The sequence below is a fragment of the Colius striatus genome, chromosome 19 (assembly GCF_028858725.1).
Source record: "Colius striatus isolate bColStr4 chromosome 19, bColStr4.1.hap1, whole genome shotgun sequence".
Classification (NCBI taxonomy): domain Eukaryota; kingdom Metazoa; phylum Chordata; class Aves; order Coliiformes; family Coliidae; genus Colius; species Colius striatus.
Window position 1 is genome coordinate 9,945,298 of NC_084777.1, and position 20,680 is coordinate 9,965,977.

Consider the following 20,680-nt stretch of genomic DNA (forward strand, 5'->3'; position numbering starts at 1 on the left):
AAGCTTGGCCTTACTGTCATTCTCCTTTGCATCTAAGATTGTTCAGCTCCTTTCACCTTGTTTCAGATTCTCTTGCAAAGGTCACTTAATTGTGTATTTATTTCCACTCCCTTAATGTGTTATGTCAGATTAGGCTCTGAGCTTCACAGCCTGTCTCAGTTCCACTGTGTGTTCCCTCAGCAGAACAGAAGCTTTGTGCTTCTTGGGGAAGTTTTCTCTTGAGCCCTCTGTGGTTCTTTGAATCGCAGCCTCAGCAGTGGGGTCTGTGACCCATGCTGGTGCCCACCCAATGCTGTGGAAGGGCCTTCATCAGCCCCTGATTCTGTTCCCTGCACAAGGACCTGCCTTGTTTTCTCCTCAGGAGCCTGAGTGCCTTCCCTAATTAAAATAAACCACCCCCCTGCCCTACTCATCTGTGCTGAGAAACAGGAAGGGGTCTCTCCTTTCCTGAAGGAGCTGGTGCTCTTGAGCTTGGGGAACAGACTGAGGGGTGACCTCATTAGTTTTTACAGACACATCAAGGGTGGGTGTGAGGAGGCTGGAGCCAGGCTGTGCTCAGTGATGGGCACTGACAGGACAAGGGGCAACAGGCACAAGCTGGAACAGAAGAGGTGCCAAAGATACACAAGGAAGAATTTGTTCCCTGTTGAGGTGAGGGAGCCCTGGCAGGGGCTGCCCAGATGGGCTGTGGAGGCTCCTTCTCTGGAGACATTCCAACCCAGCTGGATGAGTCCCTGTGTGCCCTGCTCTAGGTGGTGCTGCTCTGGCAGGGGGGTTGCACTGGATGAGCTTTCCAGCTCCCTTCCAGCCCTTGAGATCCTGTGATTCTGTGTCCCAGGGCTGGGTGCTGCACAGCTCCAGTCTCACGCTCCAAGCTTGAAGCCATCACTCATAAAACAAGATCCATTTACTCAAATCCCACAGAGGGCTGGGGCCACAGTCAGCATGGAAGCTCTGAACTTGTCTCACCACAGGTCCCTGAGACTGCAGGTTGCAGGCCCCTGGTGCTGGCAGGGCTCCTACTGTCTCATGCCCTGGGGAGCTTGCCAGCACAGCTCAGGGCTCTGCTCACTCCTCCAAAGGTCAGGCAGAGGCCACTCTGCTTCCCCTCCTTTACCAGTGACGTTGCAGTGAGGATGGGTTTTTCCAACTAACACATTTACAGTGTTGTGAACTTCTGCCCTTTCAGATGACTTTCCTTCACTCCTAGAAGTAGGAACTCCCCTGGGCAGTTCAGCTCCTCATTCCCAGTGCAGTGGATTGAACCAGACCAGTAACACTTGGGCTTTCAGGCAAGTTTTTATTATTTCCACCATTTCCCACGGGTCTGTTCCCCTCTGGTGAGTGTGAAACCCCCAGGGCCTGTGGGGGCTTCAGGCAGGGCTTTGGCCTTTCGCTGTCTTTTGATGCCTCAGGGGCAGCGTGATGCTGCAGAATGGGAAGTTCCCCCCTCACTGCAGAGGAGGCAACGTACTCAAATGGCCCTGGCACAGCTCTGCAGGCAGCTGTGATGGCATGGGGCTCCTGGGGCTCTCAGGGATCTCAGGCCCCTCCTGGCCCTGCAGAGCTCAGCCATCCCTGGATGATGATCGCCTCCTGCTTGCGCACTGCCGTGACGGAGGGGGGGTCAGCTGCGTTGTGTCCCCTGGAGAAAGCAGAGCAGTGTCAGCTGGCAGCAGCAGCTCTTTGCCTCTTGCACAGGGAAAAACAGGGCAGGGAACTGAAGGAGAGATTATCTGGTTTGTACTTCATATTTCTGCCCTGGAAATTGAGTCTCCGTGTCCCAACTGACAGGAGGGTGGGAGGGAGCCCTGAGCTCACCCCTGCATTGGTGGCTGCTGCCCTCTCTGCTCTGGGCCTGAATGGGGCAAGAGCTGCAGCACTCTGGTACCCAGCCCTGTCTCAGTAATATCTCCTGGTTCTTTGGCCTATGGCTATAGCCAAGATCAGACCAGGGCAGCAAGATTTGGGCAGCCAAAGGAGAGTTCAGTACTCACCGGAGATCGAGGTGATGAGCACCTCCTCTAATGGTCAGTGCAATTAGGGAAGGGCTGAGGCTGCTGTTTATCTGGAAGGAAGAGCAGAGACAAATTCTCAAGTCACAGGGCAGAACTGTGTAGGACAAGCTGGGCAGGACTAAGGAAGATCTCCTTGGTATGGCTGATACTGTGTGTGGGGTTAACAGTCCTAAATGAGCCAAACTGCCTGCTCTAAGTGAAGCAAAGTCTTCCCCCAAGATGGAACCTATCAGTCCGTGCCAGTACAGGTGGTGTGAGGGACCCAGGGAGCCTCTGCCTCTTGCAGCTGGGATGGCCCAGACAGCCTAAAAAGGAGCTGCATTACAGTCAGCAACTCATCTCATTCAAAATCCAGTTCCAGCTCATTTCTGTGTTTAAATTTTGAAGCAGAGCTCTGCCACTACTCAGGTTTGGTTGAACCTGAGCCAAATGACACCCTGGTTAGAGCTGCTGCTCCAGCAGCCACTGGGCCTCAGCGTGTGTGGGGACTGGGGAGGGTGAGGAGCCCTTGCTGTCAGCTCAGCCTGAGGGTTGTGTCTGCACTAGTGAAACAACCTTCACTGCATCAGCATTCCTGGCTGATGGGCTCCATTCCCTGTGGCCATCAATGTCCTGAGGCTCCTGAATGGTTCAGCTTGCAGGAGCTGAAATGGGCTAAAGAGGAATCAGTGGTGCTGCTCTGACAGGGAGTGGGTGGGGGTGGAGTGTCCCCTGGGACTGCTGCCCCCTGGGCAGGGTGGACAGGAGGCCACCTACTTACCCCACCTCCAGCCCATGGGTCCAGGTCTCCATTTGAAAAGATGATGTTGCTTGCACTTTTCAGGTCTGAAATTCAGAGAGACGGCATTTGAGAGGCCCATTTACCCAAATGTGTTTGGGTGCTGCAGCAAACACAGCCAGCAACAGAAAACACAGGGAAAGAAAACAAATTCTGAGCAGTTTTTAGGTTTTCTGTCTCAGGGAGGTACAGGCTGGTTTGGCTCAAGTCAGCACAAGGCTGTGACGTGCTGCCAGGACTTGTTAGTGCCCGTCCCCCTGGTTCTCAGCTGGGCCCAGGGGGGACAGGCAGCCAACTAGAGTTAATGGGAAAGGATGAGCAGCACAACTCACCTCCTCCCCAGAAGTTTGTCCTTAGCCAGTGTGGCCGTGGCCTCACGTGCCACTTGCTCCAGCAGTACTTGTCCCGCATGGGCTCCGTGAAGGGCATCTCGGGAAACATGTCGGTCACGTTGTTGCTGTTGAAAGTCAAGTTGATCTCGGTGCAAACCTAAGAGAGGTACAAGGGCTGTCATAAAGAGGAGGAGGGATAACCAGGGGCAGCAGCTGAAACCTGTTGGTGTCTGCAGCTCCTTACCTGGTAGTCCCAAGCCTCGGCGTCCGAGCCGAGGCCGCAGCCCGTGGGGTCGGCGCAGGCCCGGTACAGTCGGTAAATGTCGTAACACTGGGCTGAGCCAGAGGAGTTGTAAAACACTCCTGTTAGGGGAACACAGCACAAAGCCATCCTGTCAGTGCCTCTTGCTCACCCACTGCCTCCTGCACAGCTTGGGGCGAGCAGAGGGGCAGCTACCCCAGCCAGGAAGGTGTGTGAGGCCAGGGCAGAGCTGACAGGGCCTGCACCAGTGTCAGGCTGCGATCCCAGCCTTATGCCAAAGCTTTCACGGGGTCTCAAGCCTGTCTGCATGACATCCTTTGCTGCTGCTGTATCCATGGGGAGGAAGGAGCTCGCAGGTGTTCTCTGCTTGTGCCAGAAGCCAAGCAACTGGCTCAGCAGTTCTTGGGAGAGCAGTAGCCTCCGACCCCTGACACAGGCAGCGTACAAGACATGAGCTGAATGCTTCAAACTGACCAGGACGTGGCTGCCAAGACCTCCCCACCCCCTCCCTGAAAGGAGCTGTTGTCTGAATCCATCAGATTTAGTCAGAGGGCCAAAGGTGGCAGGTCCCAGACAGGATTTTGTTTGGCAGTTGTTGAAGGGAAGGCCGGCGTGTGCAGGCTTGCCCGGATAAAAGAGCACCTGACCAGGCAGCCCAGGGAGGCACTGCTGGGGAGCTGCCCAGGAATGAGCTGCTTTCTGTGCTGATGGGTAGTTACCAGATAGTGAGGAGGAAGAATGTGGCTGCTGCATGTCACAGCCCACAGGCAAAACCCACAAACACTGTGGATTTTGTTTAATAAGCGGCACCAACAGCTCCACCTGCAAACAGCCCCAGGCACTCTGTGCTTGCAGGGCACTGGGACAGCTGCTGCAGATACAGCCTCTCAGGTGGCCTGGGCAGCACAGCCTCAGCTCCCTGGCTGCAGGAGGAAGGGGTCTGGCTGCAGGAGGCTGCCCAGCAGAGGCACCGAGTCCTGGGGCTCTGTGGAGCGATGCCGCTCGTGTCTGACACCTACACGGCAAAGCTCCTGGAAGGGCTCAGCAGCCTTCGCTCGCAGAGTGCGCTGTGTGACGTGACACTGGAGGCAGAAGGGGTTTCCTTTCCAGCACACAAGATCATTTTAGCATCAGCAAGTAACTACTGCAAGGTCCTGTTTGTAGGAAACTCGGACAGAGCAGAGAGCCCGGATGGTAACATCCACCTGGAAGCCGTCAGCGCTGCGGGGCTGAGGAACGTTCTCAACTTCATCTACTCCAACAAACTGGAGCTCTCATTACAGAATATTGAGGAGACCTTCAAAGCTGCAGAAAGCCTCTTGGTCAGGGAAGTGCTCAAGCTGTGCTTTCGCTTTCTGGAGGACTGCCTGGACTGTGAGAACTGCACCCACGTCCTTCACATCGCCAAGAGGCTGGGCCCCGCGGAGCTGAGGCGGAAAGCCACGTGCTACGTCAGGCAGCACTACAAACAGATCCTGGCTGACCCTCAGTGCTTCAACGACCTGGACCGAGGAACCCTTTGTGAAATCTTAGACAGGACAGACATGGAGGGCTGCAGTGAGCTGGAGCTGTTCAGAGCTGCTGTGAGGTGGCTGCAGCACGACCGCACGCGGCTGAAAGACGCGGCTGGTATTTTAAGGCACATAAGATTCCCTCTCATCCCCCTGCAGGACCTGCAGAGATACGTCCAGGAAACACCTCTGATGAGGCTGGATCCAGGCTGCCACAAGTACCTCCAGGAGGCTCTGAGTTACCACTCCCAGCTGTATGCTCAGCCCGTCCTGCAGACTCCAAGCACCAGCCTCCGCTCGGGTTCCACGGTGCTGCTTGTGGCTGGCGGCAGAACTGCCCAGAACTGTGTGTGTGGAGAGATGTGGGCAGCAGACAGGAGCTGCAGCACTTGGCACAAGGTCGGGGAGCTCTGTGTGCCAGTGTACAACCACTGTCTCGCCATCATCAATGACTTCCTCTTTGTCATCGGGGGACAGTGCAGGTTCGATCCCATGGGAAAGCAGCCATCAAATAAGGTAAGAAACCTTTAGCCTTGGAAAAAAGGCTGGGGGAGGGAGGGAGGGAGGGAGTCATTCCTCTTGCCTAGAACTCCCAGCTCTATGTATTTCTAAGTGCTCTGTGCAGTACTGAAAGCCTTTGGGAATACAGCTTCCACACTCTCTGGGAAGCAATTGGGTCCTTGCCCTGGTTTCACCCGACTCCTACTGTAAATTGTCATCCTGATCTGCACCCAGCTTCCACAGCCCAGGCTCAGCTACTCCATGCCAGGCAATCAGGCAGCTCCCTGAAGGGGCTGAAGCCTCTGACCCAGTGCTGCTGCCACAGGAGGGTTAAGGCTGCCACTTCACTTGAGAACTGCTCCTTCCTCGGGTTTGCCCTTGAAAGGTAAATCTGCTTTAGCTCCCAGCACCTTCCCCTTCTGCCTGGAAAGTACAGAGACTTGTGCAGGATTTTCTGTTTTCCTAGATGGCTTCTGTGAGCTTCCTAGAAAAAAAACCAGCATATTTCTCCTTCTTGTGCTCCCAGGGGGCTTATCTCGGCATTAGATTCAGTTCAACAGTGCCACTGCCAACAGCCTCTGTCCCTGCCCTGAGGGCAGTGAGCAGCAGCTCAGCTGTGGGCTCCAACCCAAGCCCAACGTTCCCCACACCTCGTTCTGCAGACACTGCCCTTCCCAGGGAGCTGAGCATCTAACCAGGACTGCCAAAACGAGCCTGGGGAAGGGTTTACTGCTGAACAACGTGTGAGTGGAAGCCCAGCCCTGGCAGGGGTAATCTGGCCCTGTAGTGATTGCAGCAGCAATGAGGGGAGGGGAGGGGAAGCCACTCCTGCCTTGTCCTGGCCAAGAGTGGTGGGCAAAGCTCAGCTACTCTTTACTACACAAACAGTAGCAGAGATGCAAAATGTGTTTGCTTTAATCTCATTAAACCAGTTTCCAGCTGTCAGAGGCCAGCTGGTGTTTGAAACAAAGGTATGTCACCTGCTTCACAGAATGGTGGGTTTGGAAGGGACCTCTAGAGATCATCCAGCAGGTTCCCCTCGCTCAGGGGGCACAGGAACGTGTCCAGGTGGGTTTGGAAACCTCCTGAGAAGGAGCCTCCACACCCTCCCTGGGCAGCCTGGGCCAGGGCTCCCTCACTGAAACACTGAAAGAGTTTCTCCTTATGTTTCAGTGGAACTTTTTGTGTTCCAGTTTATGCCCATCACCCCTTGTCCTGTTGCAAGATACCATCGAAACAAGTGCTGCCCCAACCTCCTGACACCCACCAGTGAGATATTTGTGACTATTAATGAGCTCCCCCCTCAGCCTTCTCTTCTCCAGACTCAACAGCCCCAGGTCCCACAGCCTTTCCTCACCAGGAAGATGCTCCAGTCCCCTCAGCATCTTGCTGGCCCTGCACTGGCCTCTCTCTAGAAGTTCCCACAAGCTGTTCCCAGACCCCACAGCCCTCCAGCTCTGCTGCTAACCCCCGGCTCCCTCTGCTGTGCCCCCAGGTGTTCCGGTTCGACCCGCGGGCCGGGGCCTGGCTGCAGGTGTGCAGCATGCGGGAGCGACGGACGCGCTTCCAGGCGGCTGTGCTGGCCGACAGCATCGTGGCCGTGGGCGGGGGGACGCTGCTGGGGGCCCTCACCCGCTCCGTGGAGTCCTATCGACCCGCTCACAACAGCTGGGAGCTCACGGCTCCCTTCCCCACACCCATCGCTGACCACGCAGCCACCACACACAGGGGAATCCTCTACGTGTCAGGTGAGAGCTGGGAGAAAGCAGCACGTTGTCATGTGGCTTTGTTCATTCTTGCTGGTGTTTTACTCACAGAATCATTTGGGTTGTTAAAGCCCCTGAAGCTGCTGCAGTGCCAGCCCTGCCCTCACCCTGCCCAGCCCAGCACTGACCCACGGCCTCAGCACCTCAGCTCCATGGCTTTGGGATCCCTCCAGGGCTGGGCACTGCCCCAGCTCCCTGGGCAGCCTGGCACAGGGCTGACACCCCTCTCAGGGAAACAGTTCTGCCTCAGCTCCAGCCTCAACCTCCCCTGGGGCAACTGCAGCCCATTTCCTTGTGTCCTGGGGAGCAGAGCCTGACCCGCAGCTCCCTGCAGCCTCCTGTCAGGGAGAGTCAGAGAGTGCTGCTGGCTGCCCTCAGCTGTGAGGAAGCTCAGTCTGGGCAAGCAGGAGATATTACAGTTCCCAAAAGTCTACCCAAGTGCAGTAAGAACACCTTTGGGAAGGGCAGGAAGGGGCCTGATTGCTGCTAATTGAGAATCACAGAATCACTTTGGTTGGCAAAGCCCCTGAAGCTGCTGCAGTCCCAGCCCTGCCCTCACCCTGCCCAGCCCAGCACTGACCCACGGCCTCAGCACCTCAGCTCCACGGCTTTGGGATCCCTCCAGGGCTGGGCACTGCCCCAGCTCCCTGGGCAGCCTGGCACAGGGGCTGACACCCCTCTCAGGGAAACAGTTCTGCCTCAGCTCCAACCTCAACTTACCCTGGGGCAACTTGAGTCCATTCCCTCTTATCCTTGTTCCCCTTGTTCATTACTGGGGAGCAGAGCCTGACCCCCAGCTCCCTGCAGCCTCCTGTCAGGGAGTGTCAGAGAGTGCTGCTGTCTCCCCTCAGCCTCTTCTCCAGGCTCAACACCCCCATTCCCTCAGCTTCTCTACATCAAACCTGTCCTCCAGCCCCTTCCCCAGCTCCTGGTTACACATGACACAGCCTAAGAGCTGTATTCCGAATTCTTTGGTGTCCCATTTACACAAAGACCTCGAACTGGTTTGTTTGGGCTGATTCCCTTTTGTCTCAGGAGCAGCTCAGGACTAGTGTCACACATCAGCTGTGCAGGAAGGTGCCACATTTTAAACCTCAGCCTGGTTTTGTAAGATTAAAACCCACCCCAGCTTGGCTAATGTCCACAGAAGGCTTGCCGGATGTCACAGAGGGTGAGGGGTAGGTTTTCAAGGCTTCTGCTTCTCCTTCCAGGGGGCTTCTCTGGGGGTAAAACCCTACGAGACACGTACAGCTACCTGCCTCGCCTGCGCCGCTGGGTTGGCAGCAGCGCCATGGCCTTCGCCCGCTGCGACCACGGCATGGCTGCAGTGGGGGACAGCATCTTCTGCATTGGAGGAAGGACACTCAAAGGAGTAAGTTCATTTGCTCTTAAAATCATAGAATCACAGCATGGTGGGGGTTGGAAGGGACCTGCAGAGATCATCTGGTCCAACCCCCATGCTCAAGCAGATCCCACCTAGATCAGCTCACACAGGAACGTGTCCAGGTGGGTTCTGAAGCCCTCCAAGGAAGGAGCCTCCACACTCCCTGGGCAGCCTGGGCCAGGGCTCCCTCACTGAAACACTCAAACAGTTTTTCCTCATGTTTAAGTGGAATTTTTAGTGTTCCAGCTTCATCCCATCACCCCTTGTGCTGTTGTTAGATACAGTAGAAAAAAAGTGCTGCCCCAACCTCCTAACACCCACATTTAGATATCTGTAACTATTAATGAGCTCCCCCCTCAGTCTCTTCTCCAGGCTGAACAGCCCCAGGTCCCACAGCCTTTCCTCACAAGGAAGATGCTCCAGTCCCCTCAGCATCTTGCTGGCCCTGCACTGGCCTCTCTCCAGCACTTCCCTGTCCCTCTGGAGCTGGGGAGCCCAGCACTGGCCCCAGGACTCCAGATGAGGCCTCAGCAGGGCAGAGCAGAGGGGGAGCAGAACCTCCCTCACCCTGCTGCCCACACTCTTCTGGATGTCCCCAGGTTGCCATTGGCTTCTTGCCCACGTGGGCACATTGCTGCTCATGGTCAGTTTATTATGACCCAGCACTGCCAGGTCTCTCTCTGCAGAGCTGCTGTGCAGAGCCTGTGCTGGTTGTTCCTCCCCAGATACAGGAAATCCCAAATAGGATCCCAAATGGGGTCTCTCTATTGCCAGGAGCTGACTGAGTTCTTTTTCCAACAAGCTGAGCTGTAACTTCCACTGTTATTTGTGGTCCCTGATGGACTGGCACCATGGCAAATCAGGCCAAGAAGCTTATGCACACGTGCTGCCATCACAGCTGTGTGCATCAGAAGCTGCCCTGTTGTCACACAGTCTGTTTGCAGGAGTACAAAGGCTGTTACCTAACACAGGAAAGCCTCAATATGAAACTGGTCACCTACCTGCCCCAAACACACTGACCACCTGATTTTCCTTGTTCAAGCTGAGAGGGAGCAAAGCACTGATGGACAGGGAGAGAATGCCAGTCTAGGCTTCAAGAATGGTGGCCTCAAGCCCTGGAATGCAAAAGAAGTCTTCAGACTTGGATTTCCTGTTCTTAATGAGGGAGAGCACTGCCTGGCCTTTTGGAAAGTGACCTGACAGGGACTGAAATGCTCATACCAGGAGAACCCCATTCCCTGAAACCAAGAGAATCAAGTTTTCAGAGATCATTCAGCAGTTTCCATTTGAAAGTGCAGAGAGTCAGGGCCTGGCCAAATTTTACCAGGGCAGGTTGTTTCTCCTGAAGGAATGAGGGTGTCTTAGAGCACTTAATTGCTCACTGAGAAAGGGATAGAAACCTGTAGAGAAATTGCACATCACAGCTGACATCAAATTGCTCCAGACAACACCCTCTGTTACTGTCCACAGTTCTAAGCTGAGAGCAGTACAAATGGATTTCCTTGTGTAGGAAGGCTGGAGAGCAGGCAGGACCTGGGCTACCCCTTCCAGCAGGTCCCTGTGGCACCTTGCTCAGCTCTCTGCTCTGCCTTCCCATGAAGAAAAAAAGCTCTTTTCAAGCTGTGCCATTCTAGTGTTTCATTCCATTCCTTTAAGGCTCCCACTGCTAAATGTGGATCAAAAGCCTGGCCCTTCCAGCCCCATGGTATTCAGATAGATGCTGAATCACAGAATGTGCAGGGTTGGAAGGGACCTGGGAAGCTCATCCAGTGCAACCCCCCTGCCAGAGCAGCACCACACAGAGTAGGGCACACAGGAACTCATCCAGCTGGGTTGGAATGTCTCCAGAGAAGGAGCCTCCACAGCCCATCTGGGCAGCATGAGCCAAGGAAAGGTGCTGTTGCAGTGATGCCCATGTTGGTCTGGCTCTTTGCAGGAGGAGGAATGGATCCAGGTCAGCGAGATGGAGCGTTACTGTCCCGTAAGGAACCAGTGGACAACGCTGACACTGTCCCCACTCAGCTGCTGCCAGTTCAGCATCACAGCCCATGACACCACCCTCTACCTCACAGGGGGTGGGTCACTGCAGCACATGCAGAAAGAAGACAGTGTTTTCCTGTATGACACAGAGAGGGGGGTATGGAGGGAAGGCAGTCCCTTGCCTAAAGCTCTGGTGGATCATGCCTCTTGCATGATTAAACTGTCCCAAGTGAACACAGCTGGTGAGATGGGGGGAGGCACAAAGTGCTCCCCCGTGGGCAGGAGGAAGAAATCTACCCTCAGCTTCTTCATCACAAAGAAACAAGAGCCCCCCTCTGCCTCAGAAAAGAGGTAGGATGTGAATATGTCAAGCAGAGCTGACAGTGTTTGCCAAGACATTAGTATTTTAACAGCTTCTAGCTGACAGCCAAAGCTCTTCAGCAGTGACAGGGAGCTGGTACCTTTCTGCCTTGGTGCCATCATGGTGACATGCATCATTTGCAAAACAAAGGAATTAGTTCCCAATCCCACTAAGCTGCATTAAACCCATAGAATTCCTTACAGCAGATCTCTGTCAGAACCTGTTTTCCTGCATAATGACCAAGGCAGGACTTATGCTTAATGAGCAACTGAAGAGATCTTACGAGGAAGTTTTCAGAAGAGCTTTGAATTCTGCCTCTTAACATCATTTCCTTACAAACACTTCTGGCTGACAAATGAAGCACTCAGAGATAAATATACAGAATGTATTTAAGACTGTCTTGCCACTGGATTGAGACCATAGGGGACTGTGATGACAGCCTTGTCCTCAACAAGCACAGCAGAGAACTTCCTTCAGTGAACGTGCACTGACTGTGTGACTGCCTGACCTGGACTATGGGTAAACTTCTAGGAAAGAACCAAGTACCTTAGAAGTCCACAGCTCACAGACAGTGAACAGGCTGAGGGGCTGCAGTGGTTGAGAAACCTGACAAAGATAACTATAGAAAGGTGAGAGAATGAACCCATGGGCCACCCTGATGGACAAAGCCAATATGGAGCAACGTGTCCCAGTGGGAGATGGGAGTCACAGCAGCTCCCACAGTGCACAGCCCACATAACAACACAGCTGCTGTGCTTACAGGTGCTGAAAACCCAGTAAGAGACCAAACTGATACTATCAACTCACCAACAAGAGCAGCCAGGCCTTCAATTGGGTCTTTGTGGGCGAGGATTTGTTGACAGCCAACCTGGATGAGACACATGACAGGCACATTGCAGACAGGACAGTTAGCAGCCTCTGCTCTCCTAAGGGCTAAGCTGGCAGATTCATTACAATGATCATTTCCACATTGTATGGATCAGCAGCTTCCCAACAGGCATCAGGTTTTTGGGATTTTCTCCTTTCTAGCAAGAAAATACATAGAAACAAGGAGACAGGGCTAGGACAAACAGTTCCTTGGCAGCTGTGCCAAGGTGTATCACCTTGTGATGTGTTTTATCACCCCAGTGTTACACCACAGCTCCTTCCTCCTACAATCACAATATTTTAGTGACCACCTCCTGCCTTCCAGTGCAGCACAGCCTGCACAGCCTCTTGCCCAGGCTGTATTTTACCCCAGGTAGGACTCAAACCACAAATGGCCCAAGGCCAGAGGCCCATTGCTGTGTGTGCAGCAGAGAGCAGCAGCACAAGGCCGATGGCAGGAAACCAGCAACTGGTGATGTGAGGTCAAAGGTGGACCCTTTCAAAAGCAGCTGGTGGCTGAGAGGCCTCTGTAACCCCCAGAGAACCAGGTCCCTTTCCTACACTTTGCCACCTCCAACTCTTGAGAGTTCACAGCTTTTCCAGTCCCCACAGCAGCAAACCTTTCTCTGCATTATCCTGAGCTGCATCATCTTCCTGAGCAACACTCAGAAAGGAGAGAGACATTTTTACATCTCCATCCCTGCCTGGCAAGAATAAATACATCTATGAGGGTGTGTTGAGATGGTCTACAACAAAGCTACTTGGTTGTTTTAAAAACCTACAGCTTTTTAGTGCCTAAAGGCTGAAGACAACAAGCTTGCTCAGGCTTTGTGTCTCTAAGGTGAAGGCAGAGCAGGGTAGGAGTGATCCAGCCAAGCCTCCCCTGCTCACTCCCATCCTGGCACTCACCTTCACAGGATTGGCAGGGAGGGGACCCATGAAATCAGTTTTGTAAGGGTAGTCCATCATGGCCATCATGGTGAAGGCATTTCTAGCAAAGCCAAAAAGCTGATAAACATCCTCCTTGTTCGAGATCTTACTGCATGTGTTCATTTTGCTGCTGATTTCATCATAGGCTGCAGGAGGGAGGAAAATGAAAGACACAAAATTCAACAGGAGAAAATAATACCAGGCTTCAGCATCTCCTTTCACTCAGGAGCTGTCATAACACAGAGATGAGGCTTCTAGAGGGAAGGACACATTACTTCTCAGTTTACACACAGGTAAACGTTCAGACACAGCCTTCCTGTGCAGCTTCACAGCCCATGGCCCACACTCTGCCCTTCATGCAGCCACTGACATGGCCCTGGAGAGCCCAGAGGGATCAGCACCCACTGAGACAGAGCAATCCTGGGTGACACAGGGAGATGAGCAGCCTGGTACAAGCCTATTGTTGCTAGTGCCTGGCCTGGCTGCCCTCTTAGCTCCACAGGCTCCTGCTCTAGGGTCTGAGGAGCCCTTGAGAAGATGGGGCCAGTCTTTTTTCTGAAGCACCCAGTGACAAGAGGTAAAGGACACAAGCTGGAACACAGGAAGTGTCACTGGACCAGGAGGACAAAGCTCTTTGGTGCTGAGGTGAGGGAGCCCTGGCCCAGGCTGCCCAGGGAGGGTGTGGAGGCTCCTTCTCAGGAGGTTTCCAACCCCACCTGGACACATTCCTGTGCCCACTGAGCCAGGAGAACCTGCTCCTGCAGCAGGTTGTGCTGGATGATCTCTGCAGGGCCCTTCCCACCCCCACCATGCTGGGAATCTGTGTGACTGTGTAATTGAACACCCAGCTGAAGTAAAACTGAAACAACTCTTCTCCCCGTGGCCGGGGCTGGTTCTGGCTGCCCTTGGGAAGCCATCTGCTGGGCTGCCTCTCCTTACCTCCACTCAGGCCCAGAGCCATGATCTGCTGGAAGGCTCTACGGACAGCTGAGTCACAGCCTGGGATGGACTTGTGGAAATCCTGAAGGGACAGAAAGGACACAGCATTAGGGTTGCACAGAGGAGATCCGTGTGGGGGCTGCGTCAGGAGGAACCGACTGAGGTACCAGATGTCAGGGGTTACTGGCCCACTGGTCACAACCTCATCTGCATCTCCAGGAGCAGGGACACCAGTCCTCCTGCCTTGTCCTCAGGCAATCAGCACATCCCAGAAGAAGCCAACAGTGTGCACAGCTCAGGCTGAGTGCTTCATGGAGCCATTGCACTGATGGCAAAGCAGGGAGAGGAGACACAAGCCTTGGCTCAGACATGGCAGGAGGGGGCCAGGCTCCCAGGCCCAAAAGGGTTTTCTTGGTTGTTTTTGTTTCATTAAAACACACAAGAGAGTCCTTCCAGCTGCACTTTGTCTATGAGAAGGAGTCATGGAGAAATCAGTTATGAACAGAGGGCAGAGCACTGCTTTGGGAACCAACACCTGCTTTTCTTAAGCCTGCCAGTGACCTGCCAGACAGCCAAGAAGGCTAAGTCCTTTTTCTTGGAAAGAAAACATTACTGATCCTCAAAAAGCACTTTAAGGTATGTTTGTCTGATAGTTGGGATTAGAGAAATCACCTTGAGGTTTTACACAGTTTACCTGGGCTTCCCTTTAGGGCTTCCAAATGTCTTTGAGCTGGGGGCTCAGGAAGTGAGCTGGAAAAGCTCTGTACAACTCACAGTGAAAGCTGCATGCTGACTCACAGGAAGAGAGCACTCCAGCAATGATTCATGAAAGGTTTGTCCCTTCATTAGTATGAACAGGTCTCAGGGGTGTTTTCTCACCAAAAGCAGCCATTGAATTCAGGTTTCAGATGCACAGATTGCTTTTATGCAAACATGCTGCAGGGGGAAGGAATCACTTTGGAAAGAACACAAAGTGCTGCCTTAGACTCTCAGAGCCCAGAGGTCAGCTTACTGCTGCAGGGGGGATGGATTTTAAAATGAATGGAGAAGCTTTCTCACATGAAAAGGTCAAAGCCTTAATTTCAGGGCTGTCTAATAACTCTCAGCACATTCACAGCTGAAGCAAGACAGCTATCAGCTGAACAAAGCTTCTCAGAAGAGATTACCTTCAGCCACAGAAGAATCCCCAGTGCAGGACCTGGGGCATTCCTTGTCTTTTGGTTTAAATGTGTACTTCTAAGGCAAGATGGCTTTTATTCTCTTATACAATTTCCAAATGCTATTGTGTTTCTTTGCCATATAATAATCTCTTCTTCACACTTACTGCCACTGCTCTCTGTGCTGCAAGTGTCTGCATTGAAGTAAGCATTTTTATATCAGTAAGTGCAAAAAGACCACAAGTTTCATCCACAGGTAGCTCATCCAAAGGCATCTATCACCCACACCTAAGAACTCATGTCAAAACAGAGGCAAAAAGGGAAACCATCATAAGATATCAGTACTCCCAGGATATTTGTATCCCTATCAATTATATTTCAGTCAGTTGTAACCAATATCCTCTTCCTATGGGTCTTATGTCCCCCAAAATGTGAAAGCCACACTTCAGCTTCGGTCTGAAGTGAAGCCAGGACACCTTGCTTATTTTTAGTTAGTGAAATGAAGGTTTCCAAGCTTCTCATGGGAACTGAATCATCCTGGGACTAAGGAGCTGCTGTGATTCACTGATATCAATGCAAAACACAGCATCTGGGGAGAGGATATGAAGGATAAATTATTCAAAGGGAGTTCAGCCAGGCACAAAGGAAAATTTCCAGGCTGCAATATGGTGAAGTCAGTAGAAATGAGAAGGTGACTCCTGAGTGGCATTAAGGTGCTAGAACTGAGTTGTGCTGCTCTGGAGAGCTCTGAGCTGCCACAGCTAAGGCTGTGCTCAGCCACCACATCTGCAGCTGCTGCTTTTCCTTGGGGGTTCCCATTTAACTGCACTCCCTGCCCAGCACTGATGCTGGGAAGACAGATGTCTGTTTGAACACATGGCAAAGGAAAAAAGAATCCAATCTTCTTAAAGGGAGAAAACAGTGCTCCTGAAAAGAGGTGCTACTTACTGCTGTTACATCTCTGAAGAACTGGCCAGGGTCTCCAAGCCCAGCCACAGACAGCAGAGGAGCACTGGCAGCTAGTGCTCCAGCCACAATGTTTGGGTATTTCATCCTCATGTAAGCGCTCAGCATTCCTCCATAGCTGCCACAGCAGAGACAAAGCAGTTATTGCCTTTCACACACTTACAGAATCACAGAGTCTCAAGGGCTGGAAGGGAGCTGCAAAGCTCATCCAGTGCAACCCCCCTGCCAGAGCAGCACCACCTAGAGCAGGGCACACAGGGACTCATCCAGCTGGGTTGGAATGTCTCCAGAGAAGGAGCCTCCACAGCCCATCTGGGCAGCCCCTGCCAGGGCTCCCTCACCTCAACAGGGAACAAATTCTGCCTTGTGCTGCTTTGGCACCTCTTCTGTTCCAGCTTGTGCCTGTTGCCCCTTGTCCTACTATTGGCCATCACTGAGCACAGCCTGGCTCCAGCCTCCTCACACCCACCCTTAATGTGTCTGTAACCATGACTGAGCTCACCCCTCAGGCTCCTCTTCTCCAAGCTGCAGAGCCCCAGCTCCCTCAGCCTTCCATCACAAGGCAGATGCTCCACTCCAGCATCTCTGTGGCCCTGTGCTGAACTCTCTCAAGCAGCAGCTTGCTCCCTGTCCTTCTCAAAGCCAAATGCAAGTCCTGCCTCTTGGACTTAAAAGTCTTTTCCAATCAAAATGATTCTATTTAACTCTGAGTGACTCAACAGCTTCAGTCCAGAATCAAGTGGGGCTCAAGTGAAGCTGCCATGGTTCAGTGGGGGAAGGAGACACATTTTGCAGACAGGATTATAAAGACTAGGTAGGCACGTGGCAAAGGGTGACCGAATATGCTGCCCTCTCCAGTGTGGAGACATGGAGAGTATTATCCCTGGGCAAACCAAATATTACAACTTGCTTGAGAGCCAAAGAGATCTATGAGGTGAGCACAACTGTGGCTGGGAAAGGCTGCAGGGAAGGGAAGGAGCACACATGACCTTTACCTGCCTCCAAAAGCAATGACAGGGCAGTGTGCAGCACCATACAGCTGCTTCAGCTCAGTAATTAGCACTGCATAGTCAGCCAGGGCTTGTTCCACCGTGAGCAGATGGATCTTCTTCAGCTGTGTTGACTCAAGTCCAAAGGGAAGAGACTTCCCATAGTACCTCTGAAAGGAGAGAGACATGCTGTGGAAAGGCTGGGTTTAAGGTCTGGGTCTGCTCTGTTCTCACTATGGAACTGGGTTCCATAGTTATCAGTGCATGAAAGGAAGTGATAACAGAGCATGTGCTGCCCTCGAACTCCTCCCTAACTGAGGAAGTGCTTGTTCTCCTGCATCTGGCACAGAGGCCCTGAGGATGTTCCTGCAGAGGAAGGGCAGGTCATGTCATGCTACTCCATACTAAGTGACCCCTGGGCATGTGTGTCTCCTGAAATCCCCCACTAGAGAAGGGAACAGGGTACTCTCTCCATGCATAAGCTGTGGAACAGGAGATTCAATAGGGTGGTGTGGGAAAGGTTGGCTTGGGACTGTGCAGGCTAAAGAGATTAAATATTATCCAAACAAAATGACTCTGGTGAAGTTCAAGGGCCATGGAAACTACTTAAAGCAAATACACCATGGCACAGGTTTTACTGAAACAGAAGTGTCTCTCCTGGATTGCTGGTGGGCATCACAAAAACAACTCAGAAGCCATGGTTAGGTAAAGAAGAGCTGCTACCAGGAGGGGAAAGCTCACAGCACATGGCAAGGGATGTTACTGTTGTTCTGGACATGCAGAAGGGTGAGTTTGGGAATACTGAGCAGAACAAGTCTCTGTGGTGTGTACAAGGACCAAAGCACTCACATGCTCAGCAAAAATCACAAGGGCTTGCAGTTCCTCTGCTAATTCAAAGATGAAGCCAGAGTTCTGAGCAAAAGTCCAGATGTCACCTTCGTTGCCTGTGTAGAAGAAGATGGGTCCAGATCCCTTCTTCCAGAACTTTGCTGAGTGAGACAATGGACAGAAGAACATTAAAACCCAAACACAGGAGCGTGACATGAGGCTACTCGTGGTGAGCTTGGACAGGAGCTTAACCAGGAAGAACTCTGGGAACAGGCTGATCCCTGACAGCTGAGCTTGGGGTATAAAGGCCTCAAAAAGGCCAAGGCTACAGAAATCTCTCACTTGAGCTGGGCTAAAAGAGTTTCCAAGACATGGAAAGTTCCACATGGGCTGGAACTTGCAAGAGCATGGTGCTGCCAAGCAGGAGCCTTCATCAGCTGTGGCCACCCCTTCTCTAGGATGCAAGCAAAAAGCTTTTCAGACTTGTTTCTAAAACATGATTGTTAAAACCACAGGAGTTTTGGGAGGAATAAGGGACTGGGTATATGAAACTGGGATTCCCCACGTGGAACTCTGCAGTCTTCCTAGTTTCATTAGGTACTTTTGCTGGGGGTTGAGGCCAGGAGGCTGCTATTTGATCCTTCTGTCTGCCAGAATTTAACATTAGTCTGCACTGTATTTCTAAATCTAGAAACTCTTTAAACATGGGCACATTTTACACCTGGGCTCTTGCTCAAAGCATTGATTTCCTCTCTGGATTAAATGACTTATTGTTTGTTTCCCAAATGCCTTCAGAAATGGATTAGTTATCACATATGTGGCCTTTGCTGGAACTGAACAGGAGGCAGAAATGCAGCTGTGCTGAGATGGTCCTTGCATTCAGGGCATGGCCACGGGCACCTCCACGGTCCAGGCTGCTGGGCCACAGAGTCCAGTGGTGTTTACACCAGTATCAATGATTTCTCTGTCCTGATGCAGCCCTTGGAGGCAGAGCCAGGAATGAAAAGCAGCCAGAGAAAAGCACAGCAGCTCAGGTGTAGTTCTTAACAAAGAGGCTGCTTCCCTCTATATATTGCCTTTACTTTGGGTGTCATGTAGGAAACTGAAGTGCTGTCTTTCCTCTGGCTGTTCTTCTGAGAGGCTTCACAGCTGCTGCAGTAAACAGCCCTACACAGGAGGCAAAACCAAACCAGCCAGGTTGAGGAGATACTTCAAAAGGGTCTCTATTTTTAGACTGCAATGGTGGGGAGCTGCCAGCTAACCTCAAGACAGTCAGATGACTGACTGCTTGTGAAATACTCGTCCCCTTCACCTCCTGGCTGATTATCTGAAGGCACAGGCATTGCACAAGCAGCAGCAGAGGGGAATGGAACCACTCCTGCCAATATTGGCTAAGAAACTATTTGTGAAGCAGCAGAAGTGCAGAGTTCATGGTTTGTTTCTCACAAATATCCTTCAGCTCTGCCCAGGACACAGAGATAGAAGGAAAACAAAGAGAAGCTTTGCATGGCTTTATGTGATCCTAAAGTAAGGTACAGGGAGGGACATCTAGTTGGGGAATTGCCAGCCTTGGTTGTGCTACCAAAGTTCACTGGTGTTCCCACACCTTTGGGCTGAGCTGATCCATGAATTCACCCTCGGTGAAACAGCCATGACAGGGCTGGACAAGCTGCAGTCAGAGGTGGTGTGAAGGTGAGATGCTGCACAGGAAGCCCCAGACGCAGCTGGGGAGGCAGCAGCAGGCAGCTGCCAGGCTGGGCACCACTCCAGGCTGGTGCCACGCACAGCTCCAGCTCTGCTCTCCCCCTGCACACCTCTCCTCAGCTCCTCCAAGGTGGGACTGAGAAACATGTGACACTGGTTGTGGGCATTGCTTTGAGTCACACGCTGTTCAGAAAAGCCTCCTGTCTGTTGCACAGGTGTGTTGTCTGTCTGACGTGGCTGGAGAGGAAGGCAGTGCTGGCTCCTGTGTGGAAGCCCTGACAGCCCAGCATGGCTCAAGCCATCCGAAGTCACAGGCTTTAGAACAACTCAGGGCCAACAGATGCTCCCCCCAGGGCCTACCTGAGACCAGGTAGCGCTGCGGGAACGTCTCGTTGCCGCAGCTCTGGAAGCTGAAGTGGTCCCGCAGCTGCGGGAAGAGCCGCTCCTCCAGGCCGGGCCCCGCTGCGCGGCTGCCTGCAGGCGGAGCCCGTCAGCACCGGCCCGGCCAGGGCACGGGGCAGCTCGGGGGTGTGCGCGGCGGCGGCCGGCGGCTCCCACCGGGGCGGCTGCTCTGGGGGCTGCGCGGGGCTGGGTCCGGGGGGTCCCGGGGCTGGGTCCGGGGCGCAGCGGGGCCGGTCGGGGGACCCGGGGCTGGGGGACAGGGGGCCCGGTCGGGGTCCCGGGGCTGTGTCCGGGGGGCAGCGGGGCCGGTCGGGGTCCCGGGGCTGTGTCCGGGGGGCAGCGGGGCCGGTCGGGGGTCCCGGGGCTGTGTCCGGGGGCGCAGCGGGGCCGGTCGGGGTGTCCCGGGGCTGGGTCCGGGGGGCAGCGGGGCCGGTCGGGGTCCCGGGGCTGTGTCCGGGGGGCAGCGGGGCCGGTCGGGGGTCCCGGGGCTGTGTCCGGGGGCGCAGCGGGGCCGGTCGGGGTGTCCCGGGGCTGGGTCTGGGGTCCCGGGGCTGGGTCCGGGGGGCATCGGGTCCGGGGCTGTGTCCGGGGCGCAGCGGGGCCGGTCGGGGGTCCCGGGGCTGGGTCCGGGGGGCAGCGGGGCCGGTCGGGGGTCCCGGGGCGCTCACCGGGGGCGGCGCGCAGCAGCAGCGGCGGGAGGAGCGGCAGCAGCAGGAGCAGCGGCAGCGGCGTTTCCATGGCGGCCGCCCGGGCTCGCGCGCGGGACCGGCGGGCGGGAGGTCACGTGACACAGCGTACCGGGCCGCCGGCGTCACGTGGCTCCCGGCGCGTGTCCGCGCCGCCGGGGCCGCGGCTGCTCCGCGCTGCTGCGCTCGGCCCGCGGGGACTCGCCAGCCCCTTGCGCTCGCCAGCCCCGTGCGCTCGCCAGCCCCGGCACTCGCCAGCCCCGTGCGCTCGCCGGCCCCGGCACTCGCCAGCCCCTTGCGCTCGCCAGCCCCGGGCGCG

The 20,680-nt window shown here is 54.1% G+C and overlaps 2 protein-coding genes across 3 annotated transcripts; one reads left to right on the forward strand and one right to left on the reverse strand.

The window, feature by feature from the left end:
- Window positions 1-1,286: 1,286 nt before the first annotated feature.
- Window positions 1,287-20,431, reverse strand: DPP7 (dipeptidyl peptidase 7). 2 transcript variants are annotated; one of them, XM_062011270.1, is made up of 13 exons: window positions 20,344-20,431; window positions 19,634-19,747; window positions 17,591-17,730; window positions 16,748-16,911; window positions 15,735-15,870; window positions 13,630-13,711; window positions 12,670-12,836; window positions 11,701-11,761; window positions 3,373-3,491; window positions 3,129-3,285; window positions 2,779-2,843; window positions 1,998-2,068; window positions 1,287-1,645 (listed from the first exon to the last, which is right to left on the reverse strand). In XM_062011270.1, exons 1-13 carry the CDS (start codon window positions 20,411-20,413, stop codon window positions 1,543-1,545), a joined length of 1,449 nt encoding a protein of 482 aa, XP_061867254.1. In that variant the 5' UTR covers window positions 20,414-20,431; the 3' UTR covers window positions 1,287-1,542. The 2 variants fall into 2 exon arrangements, with proteins under 2 accessions (XP_061867254.1, XP_061867256.1); XM_062011272.1 differs by lacking the exon at window positions 19,634-19,747.
- LOC104559468 (kelch-like protein 9) lies at window positions 4,233-15,940 on the forward strand. The gene is made up of 4 exons (XM_062011269.1): window positions 4,233-5,417; window positions 6,898-7,150; window positions 8,380-8,540; window positions 10,489-15,940. The coding sequence occupies exons 1-4, from the start codon at window positions 4,386-4,388 to the stop codon at window positions 10,885-10,887; spliced, it is 1,845 nt and encodes a 614-aa protein (XP_061867253.1). The 5' UTR covers window positions 4,233-4,385; the 3' UTR covers window positions 10,888-15,940.
- Window positions 20,432-20,680: the final 249 nt, after the last annotated feature.

Coding starts and splice junctions, on each gene's coding strand:
- LOC104559468 (XM_062011269.1), top strand. CDS start 4,386: ATGCCGCTCGTGTCTGACACCTACACGGCAAAGCTCCTGGAAGGGCTC. Junction 5,418..6,897: donor GAAAGCAGCCATCAAATAAG/GTAAGAAACCTT, acceptor CTGTGCCCCCAG/GTGTTCCGGTTCGACCCGCG. Junction 8,541..10,488: donor GAGGAAGGACACTCAAAGGA/GTAAGTTCATTT, acceptor GGCTCTTTGCAG/GAGGAGGAATGGATCCAGGT.
- DPP7 (XM_062011270.1), bottom strand. CDS start 20,413: ATGGAAACGCCGCTGCCGCTGCTCCTGCTGCTGCCGCTCCTCCCGCCG. Junction 12,837..13,629: donor GGCTCTGGGCCTGAGTGGAG/GTAAGGAGAGGC, acceptor TCCCTCCTGCAG/CCTATGATGAAATCAGCAGC. Junction 3,286..3,372: donor CCGAGGCTTGGGACTACCAG/GTAAGGAGCTGC, acceptor TACCTCTCTTAG/GTTTGCACCGAGATCAACTT.